Here is a 20,479-nt window from a genome sequence, read left to right on the forward strand (position 1 = left end):
CCTCCCTCTGTTTCTCTTTCCCTCTCTGCTCTTCCCCCTTCCCTCCATAACCCACTAAATAAACACCCACTTTCTCTGCATGGCGTGCCTACCGGGCTCTCTCATCTGCGTGGCTCCCTGCCTGGGACCCACTGTCCCTCGTGGCTGGTGGCTGGCGGACTACTTGGAAATCTGCAGCATTTTATCTAAACCGTAACACTTAAACTCCAAAGTGCAGGGGATATATAATTATAATCCCTACTTCGCCTCAGGACCTAAGTATATGGAACCAGGTTTGGGCTGTGGGAATAAAAAATATGATTTCTCATACTTTCGAGTTTATCCAAGCGTGGAATTTAAGGGTGTCAAGTTTGTTATTGCTGTTCCATCCCAAGAGTCCTGTAGTTTCCAGGATATGGCTAAAATATGATCGGTGTGGCTTTAAGAAACTGCCAATACCTCAGAGTATGTTCCTAAAGTGCAGAGGGCGAAGCTTACAAATTTGTCTACGAAAAATACGAAAGCCAGAATGCTGACCGCATGTCACACTTGGTTTTTACCACTTTCAACTTGTCTAACTTTTGCCTTCGTGCATCACTTGGCTTATTACCCAGACTGTGCCAGTTTCAAGTGGGTTCAAGTGGGACACTGAGGCGGGCTGTCCTTTCGGACAAGAGGCTCAAGAGAGACGCTAACACCACGGACAGCAGCAAAACGGGGACTATAGGGAGCTCAGGAACCCCTTCAGGTTTGGGATCCCTTCCTTAGGGCCCAGAGGGGAGCAGGTCACATGACGGGGAGGGTCACGTGACGGGCGGGACGCTCACGTTTCCTGCTCACAGGCGGTCGCTGAGCCTGCTCTGTGCGCATGTTTCGCAAGGCGAGTGACTTTCCTTCTGGAAACTACACCGTCGTCGTCCCGCGTCCCCGCAGGACCGCGCACCGCTCACGTGACACCGCACGGCCGCGGGCCGGGCCCTTCACGTCGCCGGGTGCCTTCCGCGTCGGCTTCAGCGCGCCTGCGCAGACCGCGAGGCCCGGCCGGCAGGTTGGTTGGCGGCCCCGTCGTAAAGCGTCGTGGAGCGCCTCGCCGGATGCGCCGTGGGGTCCCAGTGCCCGGCGGTCTTCCGGGAGCGGGGTTCGCTCGCTGCGGGGCTCGAGGCCAGGCCCGGCGGCCGCAGACCCCAAGCCGGCCGCGCGCCAGGCGCCGATGGCCGGCCGCTCCCTGGGGCAGGCGGTAGCCGCCGTGTCGCTCTCAGTGGCCCTCGCGTCCGTGGCTGTCCGGTCGTCAGGTTGCCGTGGCGTCCCCGCGTCCAGGTACCCCGTTTCTAGGGCGGGCTGCGGCTCCCCCAGACCTGCCTTTCCCGGGGGCTGTGCCGGCGCACGGGGTTTAGCAAGGACCTTTCTCCAGCTCCAATGTTTCAGTTTGCCCGCATGGCTATGCCGCAGGCGTTGATTCGCAGGTCACCGGGGTTTACCGGGCATTTGACTGTGCGTTGCCCCGTGTGAGGGTTAATACTGATGCCTGTCACGGAGACACACGCACTGTCGGTGTGAGTAGCAGGCACCGCTTGCTGTGCGCAGGGACCGCGGGCTGGGACCTCGCTCTTTCTGCTGGGCCAATGGCTGGGAAAGTTGCTAGCCTGCTTCTGTTGAGTCCTCGGAGCCAGGGTCTGTAGCAGTGGTCCTCGCCCTCCCCTCCCTAGAGCACAAACGCCCACACTTCAGACTTGACATTTCCCAGGAGGCCGACTTCAGCAAGCTTCAGTTTCACAGAGGAAAGAGAATTCCGTGGTTCTTAGCCGGCTCATAAGATCAAGTTTGAAATTTCTCAGAACTCCGGTTGCAGACGTGCCATCTTTCTTAGTCGTTTTGAAAATAGAATGGCTTCTACTGTCTGTGGTTTGTAGGCCCAGTGACTTTATCTCTTTTCTCTCTTCCCGACAATGCTTATAAAACCCCTCAATGAGAGCGTCCCTCTATGCTGGTGTGAATGAACTTCCCTTTACACATCTGGTCTTCAGTGGGGTTTGCCGAGAGAGAAACTCAACTCGGGCAATCACTGATGGCTGCTTTTGTTGATTGGTACCAGAACAATACAAAGCTGCTCGGTGTTCCGTCTTTATCGTAGTAAGATGGGGAAGGGAACTTTGACAGTGGGGTATCCAGAACCGAAACTGCATATTCAGAAGAAAAGCCCAAAGCTGAGTCAGCAAGAATGTGCCAAGTGCCAGCTAATCTAATATTGTAAACCATCTTGGGGAGCGACAAGAGCAATATCACTTCAAGAGTTTTGTGGCTATCATTTTCTAAGAGCGGTATCACTTCAAGAGTTTTGTGGCTATCATTTTCTTAGAGCCTGGCTCTGCATTCTTACTGCTGTGAGTGTATGACCCCAATTAGCCTACTAGGCTCCCAAGACTTTGTTAGACTTATTTCGAAAACAGAGGTTTGTGAGGGTCAGATGAGTGGGCAGAATTCCATCGCTTAGCACAGGGCCTTGCAAGTGCATGCTTAGCTCTTATAATCTATAACACTGAGATTTTCCTTGGTTCAAAGCAACATGCCGCTTTTGAATTTCTTTTATTGCCAGTCTTAGGAACTGGTCTCTGCTTTGTAAGATGCTTTTTGTTAGTTTTCTAATTCCCATTTGTTAGGGCAAACATTTCCTGCACGGATCTGTTATTCAATAAAAGCATTTATGCTCAGTATATGTTTATAATAAGTATTCTTGTTCCAATAGCCATCACTATCTCACACTGTAAATGGGATTATCAGATGCAGCGTCTGATTTTATTTTGCTATTTATTTTAAAAATATTTATGGATGTTTCTTTCTTTCTCTCTGAGCATGTGTGCAGTTGTGTGTGCTTGTGCACCTGTGTTCAGTCCAGAAGATGATATTGGGGGTCTTATCTCTCACGGTTTGCCTATTCCTTTGAGGAAAATTCTCTCCCTGAATCTGGGGCTTGTGTTTTTTTTTTTTTTTTTTAAGAAAGGAAAGAAACAACAAACAAAAACAACAAAACAACAAACAAAAAGGGAAAAAAGAAAAAAAAGAAAACAAGAATTTTAGATGGTACTGGGACCTGAACTCCAGTCCTCAGTGACTGGGTGGTTGCTGTTCTTAGCAGAAGTGTTGTCTCCCCAGCTCCACTATTTCCCTTAAGAAATTAAATTTATTAGGAAAGTAAGCATCAGGCATGTCAATCTCATGAGACTGGAGAGCACATTGGCACCATTTGCTTGCTTAGTCTTCCCTAAGTTGGAGAACAGAGAACTTCAGATTACTTAAATAGTTTTGGTGCTTGGTTGGGATAGAAGAATGAATATGTTTTTCTTGTCCTATTTCCATCCATGAAACTTATCTCTCATTTCAAAAATAGAGAACAGGACTCTGTTAACTGTTGCTTTTAAAAAACATATTCCTGGAATCTAGTTAGATAAATACACGTCTCACACTTATGTATTTTTGAGTATGAGCTTTGAATGATACTTGTTTTTCAGAAAACTCCTAACGGGTTTCCAGATCTCTAGTGGCTGAAGGAAGCATGCCGACAGATAGGCAAACAATGAAAACCTGCAAGTTTTCTTGGTGTGTGAGGCAATTTGCTGAGTGGCCAGGCTGGCTTTGATCAGGCGGTCTTCCTGGCTGTCAATACTGCTCGGGAATTGTACTTGTACTTTGGATAAAGTCAGTCAGGTTATATATTCTCCTGCTCTTCACTGAAGCCTGCCTCCCTGCGGTGTGAGCCTCCTCATAGGGTGGGCATCCCTGCAGTTTGGGAGTTTGACAGTACCGCATGGGTGAGGAGTGTGCACAAATGAAGGGGCAGCGTTGTGACAGTCACTGAGTGGGATCAAGGAAGACAGACTAAAGTCAGGCAGAGCAAACAGTTTGTTGTTGTCTTACAAAAACAAACACCCTGTGTTGAAATGACTCCGTAGCCACCACGGGTAACTCATGGCCATGCAATAACTTGCACATAACCTTCTTTTTTTCTTTCTTTCTTTTTTTTTTTTTAGTAAATTTATTTATAAAGTACTGTTTATATTTTTACCCATGGCTGAGTTTTCATAGCACACACACCCCCTTTTCCTAAAAGAACATAAAACTGACGTTCTGCCCCGTTTGCTCAGCTAAAATAATTGCAGCCAATAGGCAACAGTTATAAGATTAACTAGTTTGTGTGTGCATGCTGGTGTGTGCCAGTGTGTGTGTGTATGTGTGTGTGTGTGTACATATGGAAGCCAGAGGGTGATACCAGATGTCTTCATTGGCCCCTGAGACGGGGTCCCTCACTGACCTCGGAGCTCATCCGTATCACCTGGCTGGCTTTTGAGCTTTTTCCACCTGCTCTACTCCAGTGTTGTAGTGACAGACAGTGCTTAGTGCTCACCTTTTGTATCGGTGCTGGGGCTCTAACTTAGGTCTCTGTGCTTGTGTAGCAAGCATTTTACTGAGTTACCGCTTCAGTCCAGATTTAGCTAGTTTTCAAAATCTTCATGTCGGAAAATCCTTTATGGATGTTACATGTTCTTAACTTGAATTTTTTGATTTAAAGTGTTTATTTTGCTTTTTAATCCTAGTGTATGCATGCACACATGCATGTGAGTGTCAGTGCCTCAGAGGTCAGCGGCCTTGTCTATCCTGGAGCTGGAATTGAGGTGGTTGTGCGCCACCTGACACAGACGTAGGTGTTGGGAACCAGCTCTGCTCCTCTGGAGGAGCAGTACATACCTCTGAGTCATCAATCTCTTCAGCCCCAATTTCCTAATATTTAGAAGTTTTTGAAATTGAAATGTTTTGGGAGTCTTTGAGCTGGGTTTCTAGTTCATATGCTTTGGAATGTTGTAAGAAGTTTCCCTTTTCTCCTCAGAAACTCGTTTCCGTCCTGTGGATTTCACCTTGACGCTGTCAGCATGTCAGGCTCTAACGGTGCCAATGAGAACTCCCACAACAAGGCTCGGACATCTCCTTACCCCGGCTCCAAGGTCGAGCGGAGCCAGGTTCCTAATGAGAAGGTGGGCTGGCTCGTGGAGTGGCAGGATTATAACCCGGTGGAGTACACCGCAGTCTCCGTCCTGGCTGGGCCCCGGTGGGCGGACCCTCAGATCAGGTGAGCCAGGGGTGACGTGTCCACAGGGCGTGTGTTTTAAATTATTATTTGTCCCTTGGGAAATCATTTTTATCCATGCTGGGTGTTGTTACAAGTCAGTTTACACGTCCCCTTGAATTTTTCCAAACCAAACAGTCTTCGCTGTTTCGTGAGGCTCTCTTAATAGGCAAATCTGTTTTGGTTTGAAATAGCTGCTGTAGTGTCTGTTTCTGCTGTTGTAGTTGGGAAGTTGTAGTTGCACCCCTCTGGTGTTTCGGCACAGTGAGCATATTTGTGAGACGTGTTTCCAGATGACCAAAACCAGACGATGAGTGTGAAAAAGTAGGGAAGGGCTTGCGAAAAGTGGGAAAGGGAGGGAGAGGCCGAGTGCTCTGTGTTCCTGGAAGTGCTCAGGTGGTTCATATTTTATGATTATATTCTCTTTCTAGCTTTGGCAAGCTGTAATCGACAAAAATTGTATGTATTTAAGATGTACAGCTCAGTGTTTGGATTCACATCTACACTGAAGTGATCAGCACAGTAGCACCAGTTAAAGTAGCCATTGCTGTCTTGTGCCCTTCTTTTCGTGGTGAGAACATTTGAGATGTGTCTTCAGTAGGTTTCAGGTATAAGGCACAGTGTAGGTGGCCGCGGACAGCGGGTCTCTAGAGCGAATGCTCACACATAGTCAAGCCTGTGTCCTTTCAGCGTCATCTTCTCAGCTTGCTGCTATTTATGTTTCTCTTAATGATAAATAAAATACAGTAGTGAAATTATTTTCTTTTTAAAAAGATTTCAGGAGCTAGAGAGAGTGAGAACTCATTAGTTAAGAACACTTGTTGCTCTTACAGAGGACCCAGGTTTGGTTTCCAACATTTACATGGCAGTGAACAACCAATCATAACTCCAGTTTCAGGGGCTCTGATACCTTCTTATCTCCATGGGCACCATGGACCCACATGATGGATGTAATAAATGCAGGCAAAACACAAACACACATATATACACAAATACATATATATAATAATATCATATGATTATATATAAAATAAAGTCAATCTAAAATTATTTTTTAATGTTACTCATTCATTGGATTCATTTAAATTATTTTGCTTTAATATTTAATTATTGTCGCTAGTCAATGCAGACCATGTAACCCAGTATGGACAAATTCAACAGAACTGCCATATATTGGCTGCCCATGCATGCTTCGGCATTGCCAGGACATAAATTTCAAATTTTCTGATTTCATTGCTAACTATGAAAAGGCACATTCACAGCCTAAGTTTATATTTTAACTCATCTATAAAAGCATAAGACGCACGTGCTGATGTTTTGATGTATGTTTGAATCAGCTTTGATATAGCCATTCCCTCAAACATCCTTTCTTTAAGTTGAAAGCATTCTAAATAATTTCTTCTAGCCTTTTGAAATAGTCTGTAACCACTCTGAAGTTACTAAATAGACATCAGTGTCTGTGGAGTAGGCTGTCCCCAACCCCTTTGTAGTAGTGATTTTTTTTGTTGGGACCACCAGCTCACAAATAACAATATGGAGACTTATTATTAATTATGAAAGCTCGGCCATTAGCTGAGGCCTGTCTCAGCTAGCTCTTATAATGTAAATTAACCCATTTATATTACCTATGTTCTCTTCCATCATGTTCCTCTGTTTCCTTTCCATTCTGAGTGCTGACTCTGCCTTTCTTCTTGCCAGAGTTCTCTCTCTGCCCAGAAGTCCAGCCTACACCTCTTGCCCGGATATTGTCCATTTAGCTCTTTATTATACCACGGAAGTACACCTTCACACAGTAATCAAATATCCCACAATATTTCCCCCCTTTGTCTAAATAAAAAGTAAGTTTTTATTTTTATTTAATAATATAGTAAATCTTAGTAATACTAATACAGTAAAACTATATGCAATAAGAACAATTATCAAATAAAAATTACATTCACAGTGTCAAGTCCATTTGTATTTGGCAAATTGGATAATTTGCAGTTGTATGTTGGTCTGACATTTACATCTAAGATAAACAAAGTGATTTCAGGCTGGGAGATTGGTCAGTGGGTAAAGTGCTAACTGTGGAAGGGTCTGGGCCTGAGTTTGGTCCCCAGAACCAATGTAAAAAGCTGGGGGTGGGGGTGAAGGGGCAGCATGTGCTTGTAACCCCAGTGCTGCAGAGGCTGGGATTGTGGGATCCCTGGAGCTCACTGGCCAGCAGCCCAGCATATTTGTCCAGTTCCAGACCGGTAAGAGGCTCTGCCTAAGAAAAATGAGTGTTTGACCCCTGAGAATTGATCCCCGAGGTTGACCTCAGTCTCTACACACACAGATGTGCACATGTGCACCCCCACCCCAGCACTTGCAGCAACAAAAGTCCAGCAAACAAGTTGATTGAAGTAGATATCAGGAGAGTGCTAACTGCAGGCTAGGAAGTGTAAAGGGGGTGATTGGGCAGCCAGCAGCTACCCACATAGAGTTCCTTAGGAAGTAAGTTCTGCCATTTATGGCACAGCGGGGGTTACCGTTCACAGTACTTTGTTATATATTTTATAAAGAGTTAGACAAGAGAATTTCAAAAGTTCCCTATGTAAAGAAGTAGCAAACGTGTAAGATGATGTAACTCCTAATGACTCAGATTTGATCATCACAGTTATACATGTCAGATAATCATTCTGTACCCCATAATACGCACAGTGATTATGTACCAGTTAAAAAGACAAAAAAAGGAAAGCACCAATGCTTGCTCTGCTGATGGCTGTGGCGTATAACGTGTTGGCTCCCGAGTTTATTCTCACACCCTTTGCTAAACTACCATCACATCATCTCAGAAGAAGAGCCCCAGGTCTCTCTCATACCAAATCCAGCAAGTAACATATGTTACAAGTGAACAAATGTACACGTGGGCGCAGTGTAACATGAAGGGAACATGCATCTGTGTGAACAACTGTACACGTGGGTGCAGTGTAACATGAAGGGAACATGCATCTGTGTGAACAACTGTACACGTGGGCGCAGTGTAACATGAGGAGAACAAGGCTGAGTATAAGGGGTGAGGAAGGACTGAGTGCAGGTGGTGGCCATGAGTTATGAAGAGGACATTGCTAATTGCTTTTCTAGTTGTAACGCTGATGGAGTTTGTTGGTTCAGAAGGAAGCTCTTGTTTGGGATCCTGTGGGAGCCAGCAGTTGCCATAGTGTGCCCACAGACAGTTCTGTGTTATTGGTATGATATGGACATTTTGCTCATGTAGGAGGGAGTTCCTTCTTTCAAAAGGGTTAACATGCCTCATAATAAAACATCCTTTTCTGCTTTGGATAAAAAGGATCCTTGCCCACCCCTAGAGCCTGCTTTGATGATTTGTAAATCAGAACATACTCTTAAATTTTTCAGATATCTTTTTTTTTTTTTTTTGGAGTTTTCGAGACAGGGTTTCTCCGTAGCTTTTTGGTTCCTGTCCTGGAACTAGCTCTTGTAGACCAGACTGGCCTCGAACTCACAGAGATCTGCCTGCCTCTGCCTCCCTGCTGGGATTAATCTGCTGGGATTAAAGGCGTGTGCCACCACCGCCCAGCTTCAGATATCTTTTTTTTTTCTGTTTGTTTTGAATAGCAGAGAGTTACATTGTTAAGCTGTAGGTGGTATCTAGTCATTATTTTATTTTGCATTGCAGTGAAAGCAACTTTTCTCCCAAATTCAATGAAAAGGACGGGCATGTGGAGAGGAAGAGCCAGAATGGCCTGTACGAGATTGAAAATGGAAGACCCAGGTGGGTGCTGGCATGTAGCGACTTAGTGTAAGTCTGGAGGGCGGTGAGGTGTTGGCATTCACAGTGTAAGGGAAGTAATTAAATTTCCACAGAGCTCTGGGTACACACATATAATTTTAGTTCTGTTTAACAGATTCAGAAAGAACGTTAGCAATTTGCACACAGCTAGTAAATGACAGAATTTGAATGTATTGTTTCAGAATTTTATCTTGAAGGTTGAAATAATTGAATAAATTATATAAAGGGATTGCAATTTATGTTTTCAGTGGATATTTATTAAGTGAGGTAATGGCTTCTAGTAAGAATTTATGCAAACATGTAAGACATGAAAGCTAGAATTCTTTGCTGGGTGAGATTGTTCTGTGTGTGACGTCTCCACTGCAGTACTGACTACCTGCTCTGGGGAATCTTAGTGGAGGGAATGACTTCTCTAACTTCTTCTCTAACCTGTACACACACATACTAAATAAAATACAATTTAAAAAAGACAAGTAAAGCCCATGATGTTGATAATTTTAACATCAAGGCTCATTTTGCCCATCTCCCTTACGTGTCCATGAGTTTGAAGAAAAAATTGTCTGTTAGCCAGGTGACTTTTAAAAGTATGTTTGTGAATTTAGTACAAAATTAAAAAAAAAAAAAACCACTCAGTTTCGACAGCAGTAATGAACGTAGGCCTACATGCAGATGCATAGAGCCACCATTGTTTTCTGGGTTGTGGATTTGATCAAACAGTTAGTTGGGCTTCCGGGGAGAGGGGTGGCACATTCCTTTAATCCTAGCACTTGGGAGGCAAAGGCAGGCAGATCTTCTCTGCAAGTTCAAAGCCAGCCTGATCTGCAGAGCAAGTTCCAGGACGGCCAGAGCTGTTACACAGAGAGAAACCCTGTCTCAAAAAAACAAAACAAAACAAAACAAAACAAAACAAAACAACAACAACAAAACAAACAAAAAGTTAGGGGACTGGGACTCTGTAGATAAAACTCTTGTTGTACAGGCATAAAGACAGGAGTGTGGCCATCCAGAACCCACATAAAAGCCAAGCAGGCATGGTGGCTTCCTGTAACCTCAAGAAAGGGACAGAGACAGGGTATCCCAGAGGTAAATTGACTTGCTAGGCTATCCCAGACTAGCTGATTTCCTCTTCCTTGATGAACAGAGAGCTGTTGATGATGACACCTCAGGCCAGATGTCTCAGATGTCTGCCTCATGCCTTCACACATGTACATGTTCACCTGCCAGCACACAAGCAAGCATGTATACACACATGCATGCTGTATCAAGCCAAACTTTAAAAAATGAATGCATTCAATTGATTGTATGTTGTTTGTGGTCTCTGTCCTTTTCCTTCCTAGAAACCCTGCAGGGAGGACAGGACTGGTTGGCCGGGGCCTTTTGGGGAGATGGGGCCCAAATCATGCTGCAGATCCCATCATAACCAGGTAAGATCCGAGTGGGGTTCAGTAGCAGAGAGTGAAGTGATTGGAAAATACAAATGTTAGCTCTGTGTGTGTGTGTGTGTGTGTGTGTGTGTGTGCGCGTGTGCGTGCACATACATGGGACTTTATGGGACATTATAGAGTGTGTAGAAGAACAAAGCTGTAGTTTAGCTAGGAATTGTGGCTTATGTTGTAATCCCCATTCATGGGAGATTGAAGCAGGAGGGTTGACCTGGATTTGGGGCCTGTCTCAAAGTCTCAAAATCAGTCAGTCAGGTAATTAAGTTGTGGTTTTATGATGTAGGTGGACATCAGGTGTTATCTCCCAGGCTTGTCCAGCTTACTGTCCACGGGCTGCATTCTGTACCCAGAGAAGGCTGTGCATGTGGCCCAGTGCAGCACAGATGATTTGAATTGGGAGCTCATTTCTTGAGCATGAGCTTTGTAAATGACAAAAGTTTGGACACATCTGGCAGTTATATATTAAACATCTTTTTTGTTTTGTTTTCCCCAGCTCTGAGTAGGTACTTTAGAGGGCATAAAAAAGTGTAAAAATTAAAGTTTTAGTCATTTGAAGAGCTATAGCTTCATTTGCAAGGTGGAAAATTTAAAATAAAACGCATGAAAACTGACCAACTGGAGACGTGTTCTGAGAAATGCATTAGTCAGTTTCCTCACTGTGCGCTGTCACATTGTACACGTCTACAGCCTAGAGGATGCAGCCAGTCATTCACTGTGGCCTCTTGATGCAAGAGACTTACCGCATGTGAGACGTAGGAGACAGCTGGAGTAACATGGTGTAATGTCTTATAGAGGAAGGCGTGATTGTTAACTTGACGCCATTACAAAGAACCCAGGAGCTTTCATTAGAATGCCACCAGACAGCCTTGAGGGCATCTCAGGAGTGGCTAGTTACTCCCACACTTACAGTCTTACCTTAGAAGGGAGCCGTGGGGCACCATGTTTGCACAGGGATGCTGCCCTTTGCAGAGAATGGTCCTGAAGGAGAATGATCTGTGAAAGCCGTCTATACTTTCAGTTTCAGATGAGTGAGTGGATTAAGTATGGCGCAGGTAAAGTAGCAGATGGTAACAGCATTTTAGCTGGGCTCTGAGTCATTCTGTTTCCCTTGAGTCACCCCCATGCCTCTGTGGAAATAAGGGAGCTCTCTAAAATGCTAGCAGGCTGTGGCATTCTCTGCTGAACAAAATTCTTGGCTCTCTAGAACACAGATTTGAGAGTCATGCTGTGTAGCCATTCTCTGGCTTCATCAGCTTCATGCTCCATCCCCTTCTCAGTGGCTTATAGTGCCAGACCTGAGTAGATACTCAGGTTTTTGGACCAGTATCTTATTGTTTTGTATCTTTCTAATGTTATTTTTGGGTCTGCAATAATTATTCTTTTAATTTATGTTTCCTGTGCTCCTCAGTCTGAAACCTTTCTTATAATGCAGCACTGTAGGGTTTGGCTCTGCTCCTTCAAGAGGACTTGTGGGTTAGATAAACGTGGAGACCTTTCCACACTAGTGTGCCTTCGTGTCTCTTCTGGAGTGAGAGTCGCAGCATAGACTTTCCTTTTTCTTCTGTTACTGGAAGTGCGAAGTTCTTATCTTTGTCTCGAAGACCAGTTTTACAACAAACCTTGAAATTGGGAGTGTAGGTTAGGAAGGAGAGGGGAGGCTTGTCTTTGGAAAAGAGGATGTGGTTAGAAAACGCGTGTTCTGGACCGGCTATTCCCTAACCATATAGTAATTTAATTCAAGACATAATAGGATGGAGGTCCCCCCCATAGTTTAAAGATGCCATAAAGACTGAAAAGTACTATTTTACAGTCAGCTGAAGCTACTGGTAGCCTGCTTTTCTGACATCCAGGGTGCAGTGATCAATAGAAGTATTGCCAGGTCTTTTATCATTTCATGCAACACAAAACCTTTCCTTCAAGTTATGTTCTGCTTTTAAATGTTCTTTTGACAGACTTTAAGTAGTAAGAATTATATGTAATCTAAATTCTTCTTAAAAAGAATACAACATCCTTGTGTGAAGTAAACTTCCTAAATATAGCATTTTTCTAATAAAGACAGTCTTTTAAACTGGTGGTTTTGGACAAATAAGTACTTTGTTATATAGAGAACATCTTTATGGTGTTGGCACAGGTGTGAGCTGGAACCTTGTCTTCTGTCCCTGTTCACAGGTGGAAAAGAGATGACAGTGGCAATAAAATCACACATCCTGTTTCCGGGAAATGCATCTTACAGTTTGTTGCAATAAAGAGGAAAGACTGTGGAGAGTGGGCAATCCCAGGGGTAAGCACGGCCCCACCATCTGCTGATGCTATCACTGTTCATTGCTGAGCTCGCTCACTGTGAAGCCCCTGTGCGAGGAGACTGCCCCTTCATGCCCCACCACAGTCCTCACCATAGAGTTTAGAATGCGACTCAAGTACAATTGTAGTGTCTTTGGAAAGAACATGAACTTTTGGCTAGATAGAGGCTCATGTTCTGCTCTGTGCACTGGCTGCTGGGTGATGGAGTCCAGGCTTTTATCAATACAATGAAGGTAGCCCCATTTAACTGGGAGAGATAGCCAGTGAGTATTTGACATATGGGTAGCACTCGTAACTTAAGGTCTATCTCAGTCCCCTACTTGAAACTCAGTTATATATTGTTGGAGGGAGATTGCTTGTTCTTTCCGACTGCCCGACTAGCTTAGACCTGAAAAAATCACACAGAAGCTGTATTAATTAAAACACTGCTTGGCCCATTAGCTCTAGCTTCTTATTGGCTAAGTCTTATATTAATTTAACCCATTTCTATTAATCTGTATATCACCACGTGACTGTGGCTTGCCAGGTAAAGAATCAAGCATCTATCTCTGGTGGATCCATGGCTTCTCTCTGACTCCACCCTTCTTTCTCCCAGCATTCAGCCTAGCTTTCCCTGCCTACCTAAGTTCTGCCTTGCTACAGGTCCAAACAGTTTCTTTATTCATTAATGGTAATCACAGCACACAGAGGGGACTCCCACATCAATATACATTTAGTATTTCTTACTGAATTCATATAATTTTTAAACATAATAAGAAGATAACCACTTGTTACAAACTTTTCCTTAAAGTTCATATCACCATCAGGAAGAGTGTACTTATAGCCCATATTGACTTTGTGCCGTATTTGAAGATACATATATAAGTGGTAGAGGCTTTATAGTTTGTCTTATTGTGAGATGGAGGTAGTCTGAGGGAAGATGAGTTTTTATGAATATACTGCAATCAGTAAGAATATGTCTTTCTTTGTAGTGTAAAAGTGGAATGGAATTAAAGACCGTAGCTGCTGGTCCAAGCTTAGGCTGATCCGTGTGTACCAGACCACTCATGCTGAATGCAATGACAGAAAAATGAGTTCATCGTAGGGCATTACATTTTTTATTGTCATTTGAAATTTGGTCAAGGAAGCCACTGTTGTTATTGATACATTTCCTTAATCACTCTCTGCCTTTGTCAGTTAATATTGTAGGCATTGAGATATAACAGAGCGATATATACATTTCATTCCTGTGGGAAAGGCAGTCAATGTAGTAAGATGAAAAAGTTAAACGTATTTTGTCAGTAGATGATACAAGAAAAACTAAGGCAGGAAGGATGGGAAGTCAAAAGGGATTGAGAGATTGCAATTTTAGCTACAGCTAGAGAAGGCCTTTGGGGAAGGTGACATTTAAAGGGTGTAATGAAGCAAAGTTTAGTTTCTATGGAGAAGCAAACATTGGGGTTTGCAGCAGCTCTCAGATGCAGTGTTGCTGGTGTCTTCTGAGGAAGCCGTCATGGCTGGATGGATCAGACAGTGCAGGCAGAGCCATTGTGCTGTTTTCTTGCCTCCAGGCCTTGTAGTTTGTACCAAGAAATGAATTTGCCTGGCAGAGTTTGCTGTAACCTTACCCTGGACCATTGCTGTGGCCGCTGCGTGTCACCTCTCTTGGGTGCTTCTGCTGGGAACAAATGGTTTAAGAAGCTCTTGTTACAGAGGGGTGGGGATAAACATTGTGGGCAAAGACAGTAATACTTGTTTATTGTACCAGTCAGTGAATTCGGTCGAATGAACCAAAGCTTTCTACTTCTTAAAACTGCGCCCATAGGGTATGGTAGACCCTGGAGAGAAGATCAGTGCCACACTGAAAAGGGAGTTCGGTGAGGAGGCCCTCAACTCTTTGCAGAAGTCCAGTGCTGAGAAGCGGGAGATCGAGGAGAAGCTGCACACACTCTTCAGCCAGGAGCATCTCGTGGTACGGGGCCCCGGGGAGGGAGGCTCTGCCAAGGGCTGTGGCAGATTTTCCTTAATGTTTCTATCCTGGCTTTAGCTCATTTGATCATTTACTGCGTTTTTTTTTTTCCCTCTAATTTTTCTTCAGCAGAGGACTGAACTTGTGTGACAAAAAAAAAAAGCTCTTTTCTAACACACTGGGAAGTCAGTAAACAGATCCAGCTTGTTGTAAAAGGCAATTTACATCTTAGACTTGTTTTTTACAAGGTGTTTTTTTGGGGGGTGGGGGTGGGAGTTGCTGTTTAAGTTTTATGCCTATATTTATTATCTATATACTCTGTTATTCAAAGAAAATATTCACAGAAAGCCTTTGGGCATCAATAATTGGGATCTCTTTATTTTTTCTTTTTGTTAGGGTTGTAACATGTAGCTCTGGTTGGTTCAGTATTTGCTATGTAACCTGGGCTATCCTCGGATTTGTGTGTGTGTGTGTGTGTGTGTGTGTGTGTGTGTGTGTGTGTGTGTGTGTGTGTAAGGTTGGGGGAGAAAAGACTTAGGTCTGGTTCTTCAGGTGCCATTTACTTTGCATTGGTTTAGGTCCATCTTACTGGTTAGGTCCAGCTGACAGGTCAGAAGCCCCAGGCTCCGGGGATCCACGGGTCTCCTGTGTTTTCCAGGATTCACCTTACTGACTGAGCCCTCTTCAGCCCTGGGCTGGGCTTTTTAATTTTCTTCCTTGGCCTCGCAAGAGGAATTTCTGTTTGTTATGTATGTATGTATATCTGTCTGTTATGTCTGTATGTATTTCTGTCTGTTATGTATTTCTGTCTGTTATGTATGCTCTCTGGCTCATTTACCCACATTGTGTTGATAGCTAGAACTAAATTTTTCCTTTTATCAGTAAGCTTTAAATTTAAATTTTCAGATTTCTCTCTGTTTCCTAGGTTTATCATATTCTTCAGCATATGAAACTATAATCACAGAAATTGTTAAAACAAAAAATACTTACACTATGGACATGGCCCAAGTTGACTGTCTCAGTTTCCCCTTGGTGCTGTTGAATTCGGGGTTCCAGCACACAAAGCGTATTCTACTACTAAGCTCATCCCCAGCCCACTCAGATTCTGTGATACTGAGGATTCTGTGAATTCCACAACTGCCACAAAAGAGAATATTGTCCCCTTAGGAATATAAAAAGTCTATGAAGCCATGATAAAGGTTCTATGCTATTTACATTCTTTGTAATCATTTTGGGGATAAAATCTGAATCATTGTGTACAATCTTATCTGCTTTAAAGTGTCCAGTTGAGCAGTGTTAAGCGTGTGTCAGTTCACTGCTCTCCCACTCACTCCCGTCTCAGCCTAGACTGTTGTCTCTCTGTCCCCTACATAGATATATAAGGGGTATGTTGACGATCCGCGGAACACTGATAATGCGTGGATGGAGACAGAAGCTGTGAACTACCACGACGAAACAGGTGATTCTAATCTTAAATGTGTCCATTGACTAGAGTTGAGGCCAGCTGAAGCCAAGATGTCTCCTAGGACGTCATTACAACTAGTATCTCAGCTATTTAAACTGTTATCTGTTGAGTTTAGGGTTGTGTGTATCTGCGAGTGAAGCTGTTAGTATTAAAAGAGCTCTGAGAACAAAGCCTGCGAAGTTTGTCCGCAGTGACTAAATATCCTTAATCTGTCGATGGCAGTGGATTGGAGTTACAGGCTAACATAATGCGATTTAAAGCCAGCAATTGTTTACTACATTTATTAAGCTTTAATTAAACTTGTCTAAACAAAAGCAAAAGCAAGTGAGAATTTGGGCAGGGCAGTTTGGCATGAGGTAAGAAATGGCATTTACATTTACCCTGTGTGGTGTACTGCCCTGGTGCTGCGGCCTTGGGTGCTGTGCGTCTGTAAGAAGCATGTGTTGCTGAGCAAGGGCATTTCCTCATCTTAGGTCTTGGGATTTAGAGACAGTTTGTAACTACAGAAGAGAAGGGAACCTGCTGTTTCAGAGTGACTTACGCTCTTTATGCGTCTGCTGGCTCCTCGGAACATCCTTCCTTGCTGAGCTGAGTGGTGTTTTAAGCATTTGGCCTTCATTTAAAGAGTAATTAAATGAGGCTGTGTTGAGAGAACACCGAGTTCTGGCTCTTTGCTGAGCTGCCTGGTCTTATGCTAATCATTTGTCCGTGGACCAGAGGCTTAGATGTGGGAGGTCTCCTTTCACTCAGCCTGTCCTTGGCCTTGGGGAAACCCCAGCACCAAACCCTTTCTCTATGCTGCAGTTCTGCCTGGAACTTAGAAGCTGCATGCGAATGGAGTTTAGATGGGGTTTCTACAGTTTAACTGCACACAACTCATTGTTTATTTGCAAGGGTAAAAAAAATGACCTTTTCTCCAAAGATTGAAGGTGGATTTTTTTTACCTGATGGGTGATTGATCTTTCTCTGTAAAAAGAAAACTCTTTGCCCATAAATTCCAAGTCTTTGGCTCTCACTTTTACCTATTTAGATTGGCTGTGGTTTATCTAACAAAAGGAATTAAGGCAAGTAGACCTGTGGGCACTAGGCCTCTGTCTCTAGTCTTCCTCAGACCTTTGGGCATCTTAGAGACTTCTTGGTAAGGTGGTCTAAGGTGCGCTGTTCTCTTGGTTGAATCCCTTACTACTAATATAATTGTGCATAGAGGCAGTAAACTGTATGCCCCAGGCTGGCCGCTCTTCCCCTTCCCTGCCATGACGGGATTTTCTGCCCACAGGACTGGAAGTGTGGATATGAGAGCTGTTTGTTTTCTTCTCACTAGAGGTAGCTGCTTACGTCTGCATGCATTTAAATATAAGTCAGGTGACCAGAGGAGTGAAAGAAAGTCTAGATATTGTTAGTTCAGATAAAACAGAGTGCCAGAGGACTGTACTGCGCTAATAGGACACTTTAAATCTGTGAGTCCCAACCTTCCCAATGCTGCGGCCCTTTAATGCACTTCCTTGTGTCGTGATCCCCAAGCATAAAATTATTTTTGTTGCTACTTCATAGCTGTAATTTTGCTCCTCTTATGAGTTGTAACATAAACATCTGTGTTTTCTGATGGTCTTAGGCAACCCCTGTGAAAGGGGTCGCAACCTCAGGTTGAGGATCTCTACTTCAGCTTCATGGCAGCTGTGTGTCTCTCAGTCTGTGGAGGTGTTGGCAGCTGGAGTGTGGGTCGATGTAGAGCTGGGATGCTGGTGCCTGCTCTTAGAGCCGTGGCCAGAGCATTGTCTTCTTAAGAAGGACTTCTGTTGTCTAACTGTACTGGTGATTTACATAGGTAAAATAATTGAAACTTAGAGAATAGATGATGTAAAGAAGAAAATATAAACCACTACCTTCAGTTACCAGTTTGCCGTAGCTTCCTCCAAACTTTGTGCACCTTCACAAATACACAGATCAAAGGTGCTTCCGCTGCTTGGCATGTCACATAAAAGAATATTGTGGCCACTTGATGGCAACAAATGTGGGCTGGCCTCACATAGCCCAGGCTGTCCTAAGCTCACTCTGTAGCCCAGGCTGTCCTGAGCTCACTCTAGCCCAGGCTGTCCTGAGCTTAGTATATAGCTTAGGCTGGCCATGATCTCGAGGGCAATCTTCCTGCCTGTGACTCCCAAATACTGGGATTCCAGTCATGGACTACCTACCGTGTTCCGTTTAGTGACGGTGGTGGTCCATTGTTTCTCTCTATCATTTTTTTCACCTGTATCACAGAGGTGGAAAGTTTGATCCGGTCCATTTTTAAGAATGAGATATGGTGCAGGGTACAGCAGTTCAGAGCACTGACCGCTCTTCCAGAGGACCTGGGTTCAACTCGCAGTACCATCATTGTGACTCGTGTCTGTAACTATAGTTCCAGGGATGCCAGAGCCCTCTTCTGGCCTCTTCCAGCACCTGGCACACATATGGTGCACAGTCAGTCATGCAGACAAGACACTCATGCACATAGAGATAAATAAAAATGAAAGAACATAGTATATAATACTAAATGTCTATATACATACATAAAACATGCACATATGTTGCCTTAAATAGTTTACTTTTACTCTCAATGTCCTCTGGATCATTGTTTTTGAGACAGAGTCTCATTACATAACCCAGGCTGACTGAGCTGATGGCAGACTCCTGCCTCAGTTCTCTGCGGTGCTCAGGGTACTGCAGTAGGCCATCACACCTTGTTTAACGTAACAGTCTGGTCCTTTAGGTGTTCTGAAAGTTATAATCAAAATCATCTCTCTAGGGAGAGTTCCTCTTTAACACACTGGGTAATAATCAGTATGCTCTCTCCAGGGAGAGCTTGTCTTTAACACACTGGGTAATAATCAATATGATCTCCCCAGGGAGAGTTCGTCTTTAACACACTGGGTAAACATTGACAGCTTATCCTGTAGGAAGAGCATTTGCATCTCTAACAGTGATGGCATTTCTATATGTGTAATACAATTATAGATACATTGTATTTTAGTTTCCAATTTGGCATCTAATTGTATAACTTAAAACAACAAAATGAGTTATAGATTTGCTTTTTAGGTTTTTTTATATTTAACTTTATAATCCTTTTGGAATCTGTTTTTGAAAAGGCTTTCATATAGTGTGGCATCTCTCTTCCTCTCAAAGGAATAGTCTTTAAAGAGAAAAATTTTCAACTAATATTTAATCAGTTAAAATTTAGAAATTTTGGAATATTCTGGGTTTTAATCCTTTGGCTACATAGTAACAAAGATTTAATCTTATTTTTAGTAAGACAATTTGAGGATACAGAATTACATTTAAAAAAAAAAGCAGAATAAACAAATTTTCTTTCTTTTGGTGTTGCTTCTTTGCAACCCAGGGGAGACCATGGACAAGCTCACCCTGGAGGCCGGAGATGATGCGGGGAAGGTAAAGTGGGTGGACATCAGCGACCAGCTCAAGCTCTATGCCAGCCACTCTCAGTTCATCAAACTCGTGGCTGAGAAACGAGATGCGCACTGGAGCGAGGACCCTGCCACTGACGGCCACGGACCGTAGCTTGTCCTGGGAGGCCACCTGGGAGCACTGCAGACAGCAGGGTCGCAGCACTCACATGCCACAAAAGACACGCGGGAATGTTTGCAACTCAGTAAAGTGAGTGAACCCAGGGAAGTAGAACTCTGAATTTTAAACTTTCTTCTCAGAGGATTAGAGATCAACAGATTTTGTATGTATGAACAAAAGCATGTCCGAACAAAACTTAAATAACAAATGTTCTCTGAAGAATTGTAAATAAAATAAAAATAAAACCCAGCTGCTGGTGACTTGTGTTTCTAGTTCTTATTTTTAGCTTTCCCCTCTGCCCTTGAGCTGAGTGATCCTTCTGAACTAGCCTTCTTTTGGAGGGCACCACTTCACAAGTGCTGTTAATGCCTGACTTGATTTCCTTTAAACCCTTGGCTTTGTTTTTGTTGTTTCTTGTGCGTGCAGTGCCCAAGGAGGACAGAAGAGGGCATTGGCTCCCTGGAACCTAGATTTACGTGTGGTTCTGAGCCTCCATGTGTGTGATGGGAATGAAACCCCTGTCCTGGAAGAGCAACCAACACTCTTCACTGCTCAGCCGTCTCTCCATGGCATTGCAGTTATTGCATATTCTCTCTCTCTCTCTCTCTGTCTCTCTCTCTCTATTTTGAGGCAAAGTCCTATTGATCTTTGGTCAAAGATCAAAGTCAGTGAATAGACATTCCTATTCTCCTTTTTAGAATATTTAAATTTTAAAAATATGCCCAGGTGAATTAGTGATTCCTAGAGCTGTCACTTTACAGTGACGGCTTCTGACAAAGAATAGACATAGAAGGGAATTGTTCAGGTTAGCAGGAGCCTCTGTGAGTTCAGATGGCTTTGTGGATAATATTAAGGATTGAGGAGCTTCTTTGAGAGGTGCCTGCTAATATTGCAA

General features: G+C 43.6%; 1 protein-coding gene and 1 long non-coding RNA gene across 3 annotated transcripts in view; one reads left to right on the forward strand and one right to left on the reverse strand.

Moving 5' to 3' along the window:
• Positions 1-948, reverse strand: part of LOC126509693 (uncharacterized) — a 16,551-nt gene extending 15,603 nt beyond the window's left edge. Inside the window, exon 1 of the long non-coding RNA XR_007594231.1 lies at positions 807-948. This is a non-coding gene — a long non-coding RNA (uncharacterized lncRNA). The remainder of the gene's footprint in view (positions 1-806) is intronic.
• On the forward strand, positions 878-19,833 carry Nudt9 (nudix hydrolase 9). 2 transcript variants are annotated; one of them, XM_050155765.1, is made up of 8 exons: positions 878-1,027; positions 4,859-5,098; positions 8,754-8,849; positions 10,205-10,291; positions 12,479-12,590; positions 14,415-14,561; positions 15,933-16,017; positions 19,400-19,833. In XM_050155765.1, the coding sequence occupies exons 2-8, from the start codon at positions 4,902-4,904 to the stop codon at positions 19,576-19,578; spliced, it is 903 nt and encodes a 300-aa protein (XP_050011722.1). In that variant the 5' UTR covers positions 878-1,027; positions 4,859-4,901; the 3' UTR covers positions 19,579-19,833. The 2 variants fall into 2 exon arrangements, with proteins under 2 accessions (XP_050011722.1, XP_050011720.1); XM_050155763.1 differs by lacking the exon at positions 878-1,027 and adding an exon at positions 1,041-1,296.
• Positions 19,834-20,479: the final 646 nt, after the last annotated feature.

This window comes from Alexandromys fortis, unplaced genomic scaffold (genome assembly GCF_014885135.2).
Source record: "Alexandromys fortis isolate MF-2015 unplaced genomic scaffold, M_Fortis_MF-2015_v1.1 scaffold_87, whole genome shotgun sequence".
NCBI classification, from domain to species: Eukaryota; Metazoa; Chordata; class Mammalia; order Rodentia; family Cricetidae; genus Alexandromys; species Alexandromys fortis.

Excerpts from the sequence above, each read along its gene's own strand:
- Nudt9 (XM_050155763.1), top strand. The coding sequence starts at position 1,190 with ATGGCCGGCCGCTCCCTGGGGCAGGCGGTAGCCGCCGTGTCGCTCTCA. Across the intron at positions 1,297-4,858 it reads CGTGGCGTCCCCGCGTCCAG|AAACTCGTTTCCGTCCTGTG; the intron begins GTACCCCGTTTC and ends TTTTCTCCTCAG. Across the intron at positions 10,292-12,478 it reads GCAGATCCCATCATAACCAG|GTGGAAAAGAGATGACAGTG; the intron begins GTAAGATCCGAG and ends CCCTGTTCACAG.